Source organism: Gymnogyps californianus, unplaced genomic scaffold (assembly GCF_018139145.2).
Source record: "Gymnogyps californianus isolate 813 unplaced genomic scaffold, ASM1813914v2 HiC_scaffold_50, whole genome shotgun sequence".
NCBI lineage: Eukaryota > Metazoa > Chordata > Aves > Accipitriformes > Cathartidae > Gymnogyps > Gymnogyps californianus.
In genome coordinates, this window is record NW_026114400.1 from 150,389 (window position 1) to 166,423 (window position 16,035).

Below are 16,035 nucleotides of genomic sequence, written 5' to 3' on the forward strand. Positions count from 1 at the left end.
TAAATATCACGAATATTTAAAAAATAAAATCTTAAAAGAAAAAATATAGTGAGCACAGTAAAATAAAATTTATACCTCTCGCTGTCATTATTCATATACCTATTAAGGTCTTCTATTGAAAACTATCTGAAGCATTCCCAAGACTACATCTGTTGGAAGATACACACTATTGAACTGCTTTTAGCTGCAGCCTTACCCTTGACAAAGAACTGGTTATTCTTAGTCAGGGAAGTCTTTATTTCATAAAAACTTTGATCTAAATTAGTGACAGTATATATCATTTTAGATCATGTATGTAGATTTAGAAGTGCTGCCGACAAACTCTTACAGAGTATCATAAAAAAACCAGTAATGAGAACATAACTTCCCAATTTAAACTATGTTTAACTACTTGATTCATTTTTTTTTTTAAGACTGTGAGAAAAGCAGACATTAAGTGTATTTTTCACGACCACAGGAAACTAAGATTCTGAATGAACACACAGAAAACATATAAACATAAAAGAAGAATGGGGGAAAAAATGAAAGCAAATAAAATTATGCAAAAGCAATGTATAAAAGTGGCTGTAACAAAGGGAAGACTGAGTCAGGTTTTTAAAACTGGCTCTGTGCACACAGAAAAGACAGTGTAGGTAAAGGCTAAGTCTAGGGCAAGACCTCAGTGTGTTTAAGATCTCATTTCAGTCTCAAAACAGGAAGAGGAGAGAAGGCAGGGGAGATGGAGGGGAAAGAGGTGAAAGAAAAAGGAATGATGCTCCTCTTTGGAGTATGTAGTATTATTGTGCACTCTATACAGGTGTATATTGATGTTTATAACTTGACCACCTCTGGGAAAGTCCAACTCATTTCTTAAGGCTAATTTTAAAAATGAAAAGCACTTGCATGTATGTGTAACAATCCATAACTCTTTCTTTCTTTCATTCACTTACTTAAAAGAGTCTAAAACCACCAGTATTCTCAGGGAAATTCTTATTTTTCCATCCCCTGTAAGCGGGGAAGAAATCTTACTTGGCATAAGAATTTGTCATAGGAGATGAAAAAAGGCATCTGCTGTGTTCTTTTAAGGACTGACTTCACATCTCGGGGCTGCCCTCACACCACTTCTCTTCATACCTTTGTTTTCACTCTGTTAAGAGTAAGCACTGAACTTGGCTGAGTAAGATGTTACCTGTTAGATACTTACAGGTTTAGCTAAATTTACTAACAAAATTTTGTACCCTCAATCTGCCTTGCAAGTACACATCTGGAAGAGAAGCATAACCATAACCATTAAGCTTATGGTTAAGCTTAATCCCTCAACAGCAGTGACACATCTCAAAGCAAAGGCTAAAACTGTTGAGTGTCCTTACTGAAAGGACACACTAATAATTACCGATAGGAAAGCACACACTCTTCACATGATGCCTTCACTGTATATAAATGTTGTATTAGCTTGTTAGTCATTTTCACCTTATTGCTGCACACAAACGTTGAATGGATTTGACAACTTGGCTCAATTACCAGCCTGTAAGGTAGAACTTTGCACTGCCTACCACATCTCTGTACATCCAGCAGCTACCCTCAAAATGGAACCAGTACTTAGATGAGATTAATATATCACTGAAAACAGTTGTCTGAGGTTTAATTAAAATAAAGACTGACATGCTTACGGGCAGAGAAAAAAAAAAAATCTGAAGAATGCCTACTGATAGCCACCCCTGTTTTCTCCTCTTCCCCCAAACTGATCACAGTTCAGTCTGTAATTTAGAAACATTTTTTGATGAATGCAACATTCTCAGCATCCATGAGTAAAGCAATTATGTCTATGGTTAGGAAGACAGCCCCTATCCCACGTGCAATATTCTGTAGAGGACAATTAAATTAGAATGGACTACAGTAAGTGTTGTGCATCTTGATACAATGCCTAGAAAAACCACCAGCTAGTCCAGAACACCGTAGCATTGCTCCTACAACAGAGGCAACTCTAAAGCCATTAATCCCACTCAGCTGTCTGAAATGGTTTCCTCACAGAATATCAAATCAAGATTCAGTCTCAGTCCTTATCCTCAGAGTCCTCCCTAGCCTGAACTGAAGCAGGATATCTAAAAAGCCACCTAAACAGCAGCATAAGGAGGCAAATTCTTGTCCACAGTTAAACCATACAATGCAAGCTCACACGCATGGGAGACAACTTTCTTTAGACTAAGCCATAACCATGAACTGAACTCTTCCAGAAACCAAGGCCTATCTGCCCAAACAAGATTCTCTCACATGTACAGTTTTGGTCCTTGAGCAGAGGATGAACGTGATACAAACCATTCAATGGCAGTTCATGCACTACTGCAAGTCACTGAGATACCATATTAATGCCTTCAGATAAAGAATCTATTTAAAATTTAAATACTGCCAAAATCCCAAAACAAACTGTAATATTTAGACTATGACATCATCTCAATGCCTCGTGAAATCTCACGGAGCATCCCCCAGTTGGTATAAACTACCAGAGTTCCCTTGACTCCTGTGGAATATCTGCCCCTACACTTAAAATTCTCAAAGTTTTTCCAGCATTTTTTCTGTTTATTCTTTAACTATACCTTGTGGACTGAAAAACAAGATTTAGAGTTACAACATACTTGCATGTGGGGAAAAAATAACATCTCCATTACTTTGGAAACCTGATGCTTTTTAAGACTTGGTCACACATCAAAAAGGCATTCACTGTCAAAAGCATCCACTCTGCTGCAGAAGTATGCAACTTCAAAGTATCCCTTTGACTACATTTCTATAGCCAGGTCTCAAATAAAACATGCAGTGAACTTTGATTTTAAACAAACTCCCCTGCCACTACACAAATGAATGAATTCCTGCTGAAATGCATGGATTTTTACTATAGCAGAATAATAAAAACTATTAATATTTCTTACCAAGGCCAATAATGGCTTTTGTCTGTACTTCTTCATCTGAATGCTTTGTAAAATACATCAGCAGTTCAAGTACTTTATCCTTAATGTTAACCTGAGGAAATTAAAACAAAAATAATAGCTATTTGAAGATGAAACAGATGTTTTTAATCTCTTATAAAAAGCATAAATATCAAAAAGGAGAAACACAATCTTACTGCATGGCCTTTGCAAAACCATGTATTTACAAACCAAAAAGCTATATTGTATGCATTATGAAAAAATACATAGCTTTGAGGGACTAGGAATACTGTGCTTTCAAATTGAAGTGGAGCATTCAATATATATAAGACGTGGAGAGTGAATACAAGTGATTTTACCTTACTGTTGCCCTTAAAATCTTCCTGATCAAAATCAAAATGCCGACACAATGCTCCAACAGTGAAAAGTGATCTAAGGAGTGCTGGTTTATTGGCAGTAAGTATTGTACTGTTGGGGTCTTCTTGGTGTTGACTTTTTAATTTTGAAAGTGCACCTACAGTAAGATAAAAGTTTTGATCGCAGTATTTAATCATGGTGTATCCCTAAGACAAGACTTGTAGCCAAAACTGAAGAGTGACAATTACATGTTGTGATTTTACTTACCATAGTATCTATTAAAACAGGCCCACACAAATTTATAGTTCTGGGTGACCTTGTTCACAACAGCCCCAAGACAGCTCACACAATGCTGAACAACCTAGGATCAAGAAAGAACAAATGAGTTATATATTTAGAAGTTAAAACTGAGATTTTTGTGAAGTTATGTAGGAAAAAGCTATGTAGAACTAAAACTAACAATCTAACAGATGTAATGTCCGTCTCTTAGACTGCTCTGAAAACCTGCCCAAACTTATAATTGTTAAAAAATAGCAACAACACATACAAACACCAGTAAACCAAGAACATTGATTTTTCATGGCTCAAAAGTTATCTTCTTAATGAAGACAGACTTTCTTTAAATCAAAATCATGTATTTCACAATGTGAAATGGAATCAACTGAATAGTAGCAATTAAAAGCTTACTGTCATGCCATATTTGATGATGAGTTTCATGAGGTCTTCCTCAATAGTGGCAAGAAAGGTCTCACTTGGGTGCTCCATTAGTGGCACTACAAGTTCTAAGATTTTTGCAACATTGCAGATCACCATGAAATCATTCTGGGTCTGAAACAAAAGTATTTATAGCATTTAACATTTCTGGCTGTGTTACCTATAAGCTAAGTATTATTAATATGTATTAAGTAATACATATGTGTTAATATTACATAATACATATTAACATAATACAATTACATACAAATACATATTAATATAATACAATTACATAATAGTATAATAATTATGCATCTTATGTAAGATATTTGGTAAAGATTTAAAAGAATATTTATATAGTTTACATCTGCTTTTAAATTACATATTATTTTTGAAAGCAAGTTCTTGTTTTCTACAGAACTTGTGGGGAAAAAAAAAAAAAAATCTGTAGAAGTAGAACTTCACCTATCATCAAGGCTGTGACAGACCTGAAAACTTTTGGTCCCGATACTTTTTTGGAGTCCTACAACAAATCTAGGAACTCTTCCTGACGCATGCACACTAGAGAACACACAACACCTGGCAACAGGTATCGGCAACAAATGAAGTTGTGCTATGGCTGAATGTGGCTTAACCAAAATAGATAATAATGCACACAAATATAGAAATTACAATTAAAATGATTACTGGTTTGCATTATCATGACTGTATATGTATTGTAAGTGAGGAATCTAGGGAAAACATTTATATATTAAATATACATCCTGCTAGAAATTGACTTTTTTGACAAATCAAGCTCACTAATCATGATAGGATAGTTCCCAAATGCTACTATCATGCTATTTAACATATTCGAGCTGACAGTGGTAATTCTACAATTCATCTCAACCTGTATAAGTACAAAACTTATGTAACGCACTAAAGAGATGTTGCAGCAAGTAAATAATCAGATAACCCTTTCCTATACTGTTTGATCAGAAGCAGCTCTAAAAGTCTGTTGTAGATGTGCCTAGAGAATGCTCCAGGGCTGAACCTGTAAAATGCTAGGCTATACCTACAAACTAAGCCGATAACAAGTATTCTCAAGCCTGCCCTTCCCTGGGCAGCTGACCTAATGTAATGGATTGCTGCCACCCACCCAGCCAAGCTCTTCCTTGAGCCATGGCTGCATGATCCTGCCCTGCTCCTTCTGCCAGATCAGGGGTTCATCACAACCTTCACTGAGCCAACTGTGCTAATCAAAAGGGCAGAAAGCGACGCAATGCTTCAGAGGAGGGGGAGCATTTTACCGGAGCGGGGGGTTCAGGATTATAGTTCTCTACCATTTTTGTGAGCTAAACTGTCTTACAGGGGAATACAAAAACACCAGAGCTAGGGAAGGGAGAGGTGAAGTGCTGAAGAGGATAGAGCAGGACATTTTCCTTCTGATATATTTGCTATATGTTAGATCACTCTATCTTATGGAACCATATCTTTTGTCTTAAGATTCATATGTTAAATCTTAACTACTTTTAAGACTGTGACTATAAAACAAAACAATTTTAAGAAATTATTTCATAACAGGTGAAAAACTGGGTTTTAGTCCTCAAGGGAAAGAGGCAGCACAGGTTTCAGTTTCATTTGGCTGTAAAATGTGAAGGTAGAGGGTGAGGAACAGCATCTTAGAAGCTACAGAGATCATCAAAAGGACATATCTTCAGAAGATATGATGCTCATGAAATAGAAGCACAATTTTTATTTCTCTTCTCCTACCTTCAATTTCATCAAGCATACAAGACAGCCATTAATTTCCATGCTTAATTATCTGGGGGGGGGGAAGACTGATTTTCTAATTTTCTCTACTTACACTACATTTAGTGGTCAGGTATGGCTGCATGGTCATGGCATGTTTGACCATTAGCTGGGGCCTGATTTTGCTGAATAAGAACAAAGTGGTTATGCAAGCAACCAAGCGACCAGAATTCACACCTTTGTTGTCAGAATCTGCAAAAAAATTAGAAAATACATAAAGTAATGTTTGAGCAATGAAAAACATATGGCCAAAACATCATATGAATACCTCTTTCATAACATATCTTTCAAGATCAATACAGAATATTCTTATTAGATTAGAGATGAGAACATAATGTGTTAACATTTGTATGTGATCACAAAATATGTGAAATAAGAAGCAAAGATGCTTCAGACATCACTAGTTTTTAAACTTACTGTACACAAAACACTGGCCCAGCCAATGATTGCTATTACAACTGTAGAACATATTAATGCAAATAAAGCTTGCCACATTTGTTTTGTTTTTAGTGATCTAAAAGTTTGAACAAGTTATTTTAAAAGTAGTTCTGTTATTGTGGTTAGCTAGAGAAAATTAGGGAAGCTTTATTATTATACAGTGCTCAAAAGTTCATAATGAACTTAAATGCAATAATTCATTACCATCAGTTTCGTAAACGGAATTCTGTAACAGTAACTTTTCATGATAGAAATTTGAACCACCACTGTTACAGTATCATATAAAATTCAAAGGAGCTACTGGGTTGTAAACAATATTACCTGATAAGGATTCCTCATATTTAAGAATGTGCTCAACCAAATTGTCAACAAGTTGATTACAGGCTTTCTTCACAGGTTTATATGAGGCATCCTCTTCTGACTTCAACAGCTATAGCAGATGAAACAAAATTATTTAGTATTAAGGGTGCATTCATTTACATTGGATACATGCTGGTTTTATAACAATTACTACAGATACACAAGGATTTTGCACTACAAAAGCATTTAACTTCTCCATAAAAGTTACATGGTGAAGAAAAAAATTAAGGGAAGTAAAAAAAAAAAAATCAAACCAAAATGCAAGAGAAGTAAAGAAAAATTAACTGCGACAAAAAGACAGAAGAGAACAGTTCTACTGATTTTTGCATTGGGATAAAAGCTAACTTTGTGCTTAATGAAATAATGCAGAAAACAATAATGTAGTCATACTTGCCAGCAGTAACTAATAGGAGTTAGAAGGTGCTTTAAAATGCTTAGAAAAAAAAAAAGCAACTTCAAAAGGAACGTTGTTTTTGACACTAAGCAAAAATATCAAACTAAGATGAAACATAGTCCTATGAACATTTTAATCAGTTAATTTAATTGAGCCCGTACTATAGCTTTTTCTTCAGTGCAGGCATTAAGAGGCACTTTGGCTTACTTGGCTACCTATTTTCATGACACTCCAGGCTAAAGTAAAATCTTTGGAGACCTCTAATTCCCCCATGTGTGTTTTTGTTAATTTTACTTGAAAATTAACGAGCGCATACAAGTTGTAGAGGAGAAAGATAACACAGGCTAAGAGATATAAACAAAGCAAGCTCATTTCTTAGAAAAATCAGAGTAAAATATAATGTAGAAGTAAGCTATACTCTGAAGATTCACTGCTTCTATAAACTGTGTAACAAATATATTGGACATGAAAATACACTTATCTACCATTTTAAAAAAATCTACATTACACTAGAGGCCTGTCCTGGTTTCAGCTGGGACAGAGTTAACTCTCTTCTTAGTAGCTGGTACAGTGCTGGGTTTTGGATTTAGTGTGAGAATGATGTTGATAACACTCTGTTGTTTTAGTTGTTGCTAAGTAGCGCTTAAGCCAAGGATTTTTAAGTTTCCCATGCCCTGCCAGCAAGCAGGTGTGCAAGAAGCTGGGAGGGAGCAGAGCCGGGGCAGCTGACCTGAACTAGCCAAAGGGGTATTCCATACCATAGAACGTCATGCTCGGTATATAAAGGGGGGGAGTTGGCCAGGAGGGGCGGATTGCGGCTCTGGCATTGGTCAGTGGGTGGTGAGCAACTGCATTGTGCATCACTTGTATTCTCTTGGGTTTTATTTCTCTCTTTTTTTTGTATATTCCTTTTCATTATAATAATAATAATAATAATAATAATTTTTATTATTGTTAGTATTATATTTTATTTTACTGTAGTTATTAAACTGTTCTTATCTCAACCCACGAGTTTTACTTTTCTTCCCAATCCTCCTCCCCATCCCACTGGGAGGGGGAGGGGGGAGTGGCTGCGTGGTGCTTAGTTGCTGGCTGGGGTTAAACCACGACAAGGCCTCATTTCAGAATTAAGTATCTTAGCTGTGGACTTCATGTTATGTCACTCATTATTGAAGAGACCATGAAATTAAAAACAAAAAACCAAAAACCCTCCCCAAAACAAAAAGTGAAGTATTTTTAAAACAGATCATATGGAAAGAAAGAAAGAAACTAATGTTGGAGACAAAGAAAATTACACCAATGAAGATTTAAAAAAAGGTCAGATGTTTAAAGGGCATGAATTGAATTTGTCTACTGTAAAGGACTGCTCCTGTAGTCTCCCTTCAATGTGTTTTAGTATCAAAAGAAATGTTAACATTTTTACAATGATTGTGCTGTACATTCAAAATTCATTACTTACATTTTGAAGAAGCTGTTCAAACCAATCATACCCTGTATCTCTACAAGCTGCAACCTAAAAGTAGTTTTGAGAATAAACTGGTTAAAAAAGGCATCTGAAGAAAAATTACTTCAATACAGGTATCATCTTAAAAGATCAGTAAACATGCATAGATATATTTTTGTATACATTCAGTACAATATCTTTGGAGATCAGAAACTGTCTTCTGCAGTTGAAGAATAGTTCTCACCATTCAAGTGATCCCAGAATTTGTATCCTATACCAACACAAGGCCTACACATTTTACTGGAGATTGCTGGCTCTAACGTAAACCAAATTTTGGTTTCATATAACAGATTAAAGCACAAATACAAGCCTGACATTAAAAATGAACATGTGTGTATATATATATGCATATACATATTTTTATATAAACAAACTAAGCCTTCACTGGTATCATATGTCAGGAACAGCTCACAGGTGCTCCAAAATAGAATTGGCAGGAGAATTGAGAATTAAGCTGAAGTCAAAACAACTGACTTCTCAGTCTGGAAAAATGTACACTACACTACCATTTAGTAAAAATATTGAAAAGCAGGATGGAGTTTAAGTAATTTTAAGTGGTGGAGTACTTTTATTTGATATTTACATCTTGGTATAACTGATATTAAAATACCTTCTCAGCACAGTGGTTTTACACAACACATTTTCACTACAAATGTGTAAGCATTTTATTTGAAACAGATTTTTTTTTTGAGACATGCTATTTAATTTGCTGCTCCTAAAAAGCAGATAAAATTATGCAGATACTAGTTTACCCTGGGTGAGAACATGACCCTGTATTTGTTAAAACAGCTTATTAACCTTTCAAAATAAATGCTATCAATTGAGGAAATTTTTCTTTTAAGAGACAACCTCTTAGTTAGGCTTAACTATATGCTGCTACTAGCATTTCCTGGAAAATGTTAAATATAACAGAAATTTGTTGTGTTTTAACTGAACAAGTATTTTACACAACCTGAATATAATGTGGTCTCAGTTATCACTGCCAGCAGATTAGTGAGCATTTAAAGTTTCCTACATCCTGTTCCATCAGATGACTAATTCTAGCATATATTCAATGTCAGGAGACATATAAAGAAAACTATCTGATAATTAAATTACTTGCATATTTTTTGTATTCTAAAAGACTACAGACAATATTTCAAAGATACTAAAAACATAATCAAATTTTGCATGCAACTTAATTCAAATTTGTTTAACATACCACATCAGTGATGTTTAGTATTTTCCTGGTCATTGCTTCTTTGTCATGGTGTGGAGTTGGAGTAAACCAGAGCTTCTGGAATGTCTCATTTACTAATTTCTGAAGGAAAAAAAAAATATTAGCAAAAATAAATAAGCTTATCTTGGCACGTAGGTATTATTTCTAATACATCCATACAATAGATTTGTTGACGATATGTGCCATTTCATAAGGAATTATTCAACCTAAGTGAGACTGTTGTAGAGAATATTATCTGAGACAGATCCAGATCTACTATTACAGCAGTTATACTGGCCTCTAAGCAAGCTTCACTAAAATGATCACTGGGAACTGATGCTACAGAAAATGGAGTTACCACTTTCCTGCACTAATTTGTATTCCTCGGGAAAACATAGTGCCCCAAGAAGCTGACAACCGAACACAAGATTACAATTTCTACAGCAGAATTAGCAGCAATTGTAGATTACTTTGGCATTTTCAGAACAGCTGTGACAAGGTGGGGAAGAGAGAGAAGCCAAGTCTCCCTACCCAAACATAGGAAGTTGGTTCCCTTCCAATGTTTTTGGATGGAGGAAAAGATGGAATAGAATGAAAGTGAACTAATTATTCCCGAATTACTTATAAAGCATATGGTTGTAAGAAGCATTCCTCATCCATGGAGACATAAAAAAATACATTGCAGATACTGCCTCATCTTTCTGAGGTTGTTGGAAAGGCAAGGGAAAGGAGGAGAGAGAACAAGGTCATCCTCCTTTCCTAGCAGCACCTTGGATCCAGCTGTTCATCTACTTCTTGATTAACAGTCTTCTCTGAAAGCCACTTGGCATTAACGCATCTCAAGTGGTAAAAATATATGCTGCAGCTTTAAAGTTGCAGATTTCAAATCCCACTGAAAGTGTGACACAAAATTATTACAGGTGTATTCTTAATTACCCAGCAATTTTAAAATTATTTTTGCCAAATCAAACAAAAAACATCAGTGTCAGGTTTATGATTCAACACATAATCTTAGTTTTATGCCCTTCTGCATATACATTGCACAAAGAGTAGAATATGATCACATAAGTAACATTTTAGGGGGAATAACCGATTCATTAAAAATTCAGAATTAATGCAAAATTAGCACAGATGAATACTTTATAATTTTTATATGCAGAACTTACAAATCTGGCATATACTAACATCAAGTACTTAATTTTGATGTAAAGTTTATTTTGTTTGCAGAAAGGAGTTTTATATGCCAATTTTACTTGTTAGAAAACAGAAGTACCAGAGACAACACTTGCAAGAAGAAAAAACCCCAAAACTCTAGACAATAACTTTTTAAAATCTTTTGATTGTCAGCAAGAACTTGAAGAAAATAGAAGAAAGAAAGAAAACCAAGTCAGACAGCAATGTAGAAAGCTAAGATATTTGCTCTCAAAAATTAAAAGTGAATAAAAATCATAAAAATTACAAAGGAGCAATGAAATACTTTTTTGATTTTTTTTTTTGGTCAAAATATAGAAACACATTATGATAATTAAAATCTTGAAGGATATGTTTCATTCTACCTTAATGCCTTCTTCGTCATTGACTCTCCGAATCATTTTCACACACATCTCTGTAATTTTGGGAAATGTTGGTTGTTCAATGCAGATATCCCTAAGTATCTTTATGACTCTTTTTCTGACACTGATACCAGTATCCTGTGAGGAGAAAAGCATTATGCTCTTGAAAATGAATCAGACAATTAATTTATGTATTATATGAATTAATATTTGAAGATCACTCAATCTGAACTGCAAGACGTATTTAGAAAAGGCAGCTAAAATATTCTGGAGTGTATTTATACAAAAGGTCAGCATAACTTGTACCACTTTATTTGCAACAATTCTAAAGGTTCTGGCTGAGTCCCCAGAACACTGAAACGCTTCCTCCTATTTAAGAGCTCATGATGTTGCAAATGTATAATTCCACTTCTTAATTCAAGAGCTTACAAGCTAGATGTGATGATGCTTTAGCTACTTTGTTGGAATACACAAGACCCTTTGTAGATCTGGACTGTAATACTTCAAAAGCCTTTGGATAAAACTTATGGATAAGTGCAGCAAATCTTTTCCATTTTCCTAGGCTTCATCTAAGGAGAAGGATGAGGAGCTTCATTTCACATTACCTTATTCAAAACCTGCTAATCTGAATGTCAGGATGCATGCTCATATGCACATCTCCAAAACCCTTCACAAACATGTTTTATCATGTAACTATAGCAAATGAGTAGTATTTGACTAAAAACCTGACGTGGATGCTAAAAGCTAGTGTTATCTTACAGTTAAATTAACATTGTATCTGAACATCCAGACAAAAAACACTTTTTATACAAAAACTCTAATAAGAAGCCTTTTAAAACACTAAAACAGCACAGAAAACCAAAATAGTTTTATCTTTTTTTTTCTTTTGGATTACAAATGGCAACTTTAGATTACTGTGTTGTAGATCTTTCTTCATCACCCATGCTACTGAACTGCCCTCAATGACCCATATCTCAGACTTCAGAGATGTGGCAAAATTCCTCATTTCACCTAATTTGTGCCTTAATAAAGGAATCAAAAGGAATATAATCCTGGTTCTGATGCAGTACAACTTTCTATGTATGTTTATCTTCTGATGTAACAAAGCCTCACTGGAAACAAGTGATGCATTTTACAAGGTTGGTCTTAAAAGCATGATGCTCCCCATTAAAATAATAAGATATAATTTACTCTTGGGATCATCATTCCATATTATTAAACATATAAACTCAGTTGCAAACAAATTTTCCAATGATACTTATTTTATCATAACTATCACAAGTCACCGTACCAATATTCTTTCGATCAGCATGTCATAATACTGCTCAGCAAGCTGAGGACGACAGAGCACAAATCGGCCAAGCAGCTCCACAGCTGCTTCTCGTACACTAGTGGAGTTATCCATTAACCGTCCATGAACACCTCGTTGCATATCCAGCTAAAAAGAACAAATAAAACACAGATCCAAAATAAGAAATAAAGATTTCTTTCAAGCGTGACAGAAGAACGCATGTGATGGATATTTCATTTTTTTTACCCTGGCTAGAATACTGGGGTCTACAGCAACAACCTCAGACAAACACTTCATGGCTTTTGTTCGAACAGCAATTGCATTTTCACCAAGTACACGCAGAATCTAATAAGAGAACAAAAACAAAGATTCAATTGCTTTGGGAAGGTAGCAAACAATGTTTAACAGGCAAAAATGCAGCAGAATAACATGCAAATGATTTAACTAAAATAAGAATATCTGTCTACTAAAACTTGTATATATCTTCTCAGACAGTAAAAAGGTGCATGCAAGTGATGTTCCATGGCACTGATAACTGAGCATGGATATTTACTAGGATTTGCTACATCTCTAAGACTGGTCCAAACAGGATTTACACAGGGTCCATATGTTCACTTTAAGTCCCTTTGTTTTAAACTCTACTTTTGCCATTCGGTTGTGGCTTTCACCATGGTTCTTTCAACAGGAGAGTTGGATTTGGGCGCTATAATTTTAAGAATGGCTCTGTATGCAGATCAATATAAGTAACACAACCTAAACTAAACTAAACAACTAAACCAGTACTGGAGTTCAAACATGTCACCATGACAACATGTTAGTGCTCTTCTCCCAGAAAAAGGAAAGAAACCACACTGGTCAAACAACAGCTTCCAAAGTGACAGTAACATGCACTGCAAGCAACTGACCAAGTTGGCTTGTATTTTCAAATCAAATTAAGATCAATTTAATGAGTTAATATTACCAAATGAGTATGCATCTTACAGAAACTGTAAAAAAGATTTCAACATTTTGTAATTATCCTTTTACTGTGTACATCTAAGATAATGATTTTGCCATATACATACACGGACAAATAAAATAATGTATGTACGATATGACATATGAAATGCATGCAAGAAAAAGAAATATAAGCACTTACATCATCAATACAGAATATGAAAGCACATTGTGTTATCATGGCCTGTTAAATACCCGTGCTCAACAACGAACAGATATTGCACACTACCGCAAAAGTGTTTGGAATCAGAAACCAACTGTGTTTCACTGTACTAAGACTTCCAGCACAGTTTACCTGCGTCAAATAAATATCGAAGCTCTGGGCAAATGGCCTCATAGAGGCCAAGTAGCGAACAATCAAACATGCATCTTCATAGTCCACAGTATCAGAATTCATCCTGCAACAAATCCAATGTTTTAATTAGGACATGTTTATCAAAAATGATTAAAAATGTCAAATGCATGGTTAATAAAGAAATCAGTGGTGCTGAAACGTACTTTAATGTACTGAACTGAGATGGAGCAGTTTTAATGATGCTGCGAAGAAACGTTTTGCGACTTTCCGCTCTATGCATGATTTGTCCTGTGGTCTCAACATCTTTTGCATGATGAGTTCCTTCAGATGAATCTTCATCCTTCTGAGATTTAATTGCTTTCTCTGTCTCCATAGTTGTATCACGGAACCACTGCGCTATATAAAACTTCCGAGAAAACTGGAGAAATACAGCAGGATACACAGAAAACAAAAACAACAGATATAGAAGAGTGAAATTAACAGATTTATAATGAGATTAAGTGAGTCTAATGCATCAACCATATTTTGGAAGACACAATCAACAGTATATGTTAGGGTGACAATTTAATTGAAGCATTAATATGCATGACCAAAAATCATTTTATTCAGTACATGTTACTGAAATTATTTTTATCTACACTTGACATCAGAAAGCTGAAATTTACCACTAATGATGCATCAGTTTCTGTGTTCTCATCCAGATAATCTAGCAAAGCCTTTTGCAGCTGTTGAATTTCATCTTCTCCTGAAACCTATCAGAAATAGAAAGACAGTTATAAAATAGAATATTGCACAGTGGTAATTATCATCTGAAAATCTGCATGTCCACATATAAAATACACTAAAGTTAATGTTCTGCAATTATCAATACAACTAACAATTTTTTAATCAATTACTTCTAAACTTTATACAGACTAAACCACATTAGATTGTGGCTCCAAAGTCTAAAAAAGATTAACAGCAGAATAAGACTGGTTTTAAAACAGACTGACTGTTTTGATTAATTTTCATTCTATGATCTTGTGTGAAGACCCACTGTCCCTGAGGAAAAAAGAAGGGCTGAAATCATACATAGTAGACTGACACAAGGTTTAACTTATAAAAGTCATCGTTAGCTCTCTCACCAATATTAAATACTGAAACAGTGACTTCTCAGGTGAACAAGAGATAAAAGGCAAAAAAGTCAAACGAAAATAAATATGAAACACAGATAACAGTAAAAACATATGGGAAACATCAAAGAAATAAAAATAACTTATCCCTTTGCAAAAATATTTGGTATAACTGTTTTCAGGGATACAGAGAAAGTGCAGCAAGTATGCTCAATCCATCTAGGAAAGAACTTACAGAGGTTGTTCCCAAACACCCCTGAGCTCTAGCACTAAAGAATCATGCTCTCTGAGACTCAACTAAGTTTCTATCAGTCAAAAAGCTTGAGAACAAACATACATTTTATAAAAATGCCACCTAGTGCATAAAGCCTATCTACAGAATAGGGTAGTATTAATTTTCCTGTGAAGCACTTTTAAGATGCACAAAAAGGATTACATATGAAATATTAATCTGAGAACTAGTGCTGGAGACTATGTATCAGCTTTGTAAATATCTAAACTGTATGAATGTTAAAAACAGAATGTATTTTTTCCAAGAGGCTACTTTATAGGAAATATGTATATCCTGATCTCTTAAATAATTCTAGCCTATGTAAATTGAACAACAATTTTGTATATGACCATCAGACAATGTACTTCTCCCCATATAGGGGTTATAGAGAATAAATCAGTATCAATTAACTTGTTAATGAATCAGAAACTAACTTTCTCAACACCTACAAAACAGCATAAAACCAAAAACATAAACCACCCTTTTTTCCTTAGTATTATACTGAAACACGCAGGTCCTCGCAATTACTGATGCTACAGCAGAAAAAAGGATTATTTTTTTTCCAAAATGAATGAGTTCAAGAATTCAAAACATGTCTACAGTGCACATAATACTAATATAGGTTTATTAATATATATTTGGCACCCTAATATATGTGCAAATTGTGATTTGAAAGTCTGGCCTTCAACCAATGTTAAATTCTGTGGATAAAAGGCTGAAAAAAAAAGTTGCTTGATGAACCTTAACTGTCTAACTATTTTCAAAGAAGTAAAAAACCCAGAACAAACAAAGAGAAACTGTGAAGCCCACAACAAATCATATTCAATATTGATAATAAAAGTAGAAGAATAATTTCTGGCTTAAACTTCTTCAGCTACA

The 16,035-nt window shown here is 34.6% G+C and overlaps 1 protein-coding gene across 1 annotated transcript in view; it reads right to left on the reverse strand.

Moving 5' to 3' along the window:
• LOC127028947 (nipped-B-like protein) overlaps positions 1 to 16,035 on the reverse strand; it is a 167,668-nt gene that overhangs the window by 8,846 nt on the left and 142,787 nt on the right. Inside the window, exons 25-38 of the mRNA XM_050914608.1 lie at positions 14,439 to 14,525; positions 13,977 to 14,191; positions 13,774 to 13,876; positions 12,729 to 12,827; positions 12,483 to 12,629; positions 11,195 to 11,329; positions 9,642 to 9,740; positions 8,396 to 8,449; positions 6,504 to 6,612; positions 5,800 to 5,936; positions 3,945 to 4,085; positions 3,525 to 3,618; positions 3,260 to 3,414; positions 2,904 to 2,994 (exon numbers count right to left, since the gene is read on the reverse strand). Coding sequence (XP_050770565.1) covers positions 2,904 to 2,994; positions 3,260 to 3,414; positions 3,525 to 3,618; positions 3,945 to 4,085; positions 5,800 to 5,936; positions 6,504 to 6,612; positions 8,396 to 8,449; positions 9,642 to 9,740; positions 11,195 to 11,329; positions 12,483 to 12,629; positions 12,729 to 12,827; positions 13,774 to 13,876; positions 13,977 to 14,191; positions 14,439 to 14,525 — 1,666 coding nt within the window. The remainder of the gene's footprint in view (positions 1 to 2,903; positions 2,995 to 3,259; positions 3,415 to 3,524; positions 3,619 to 3,944; positions 4,086 to 5,799; positions 5,937 to 6,503; positions 6,613 to 8,395; positions 8,450 to 9,641; positions 9,741 to 11,194; positions 11,330 to 12,482; positions 12,630 to 12,728; positions 12,828 to 13,773; positions 13,877 to 13,976; positions 14,192 to 14,438; positions 14,526 to 16,035) is intronic.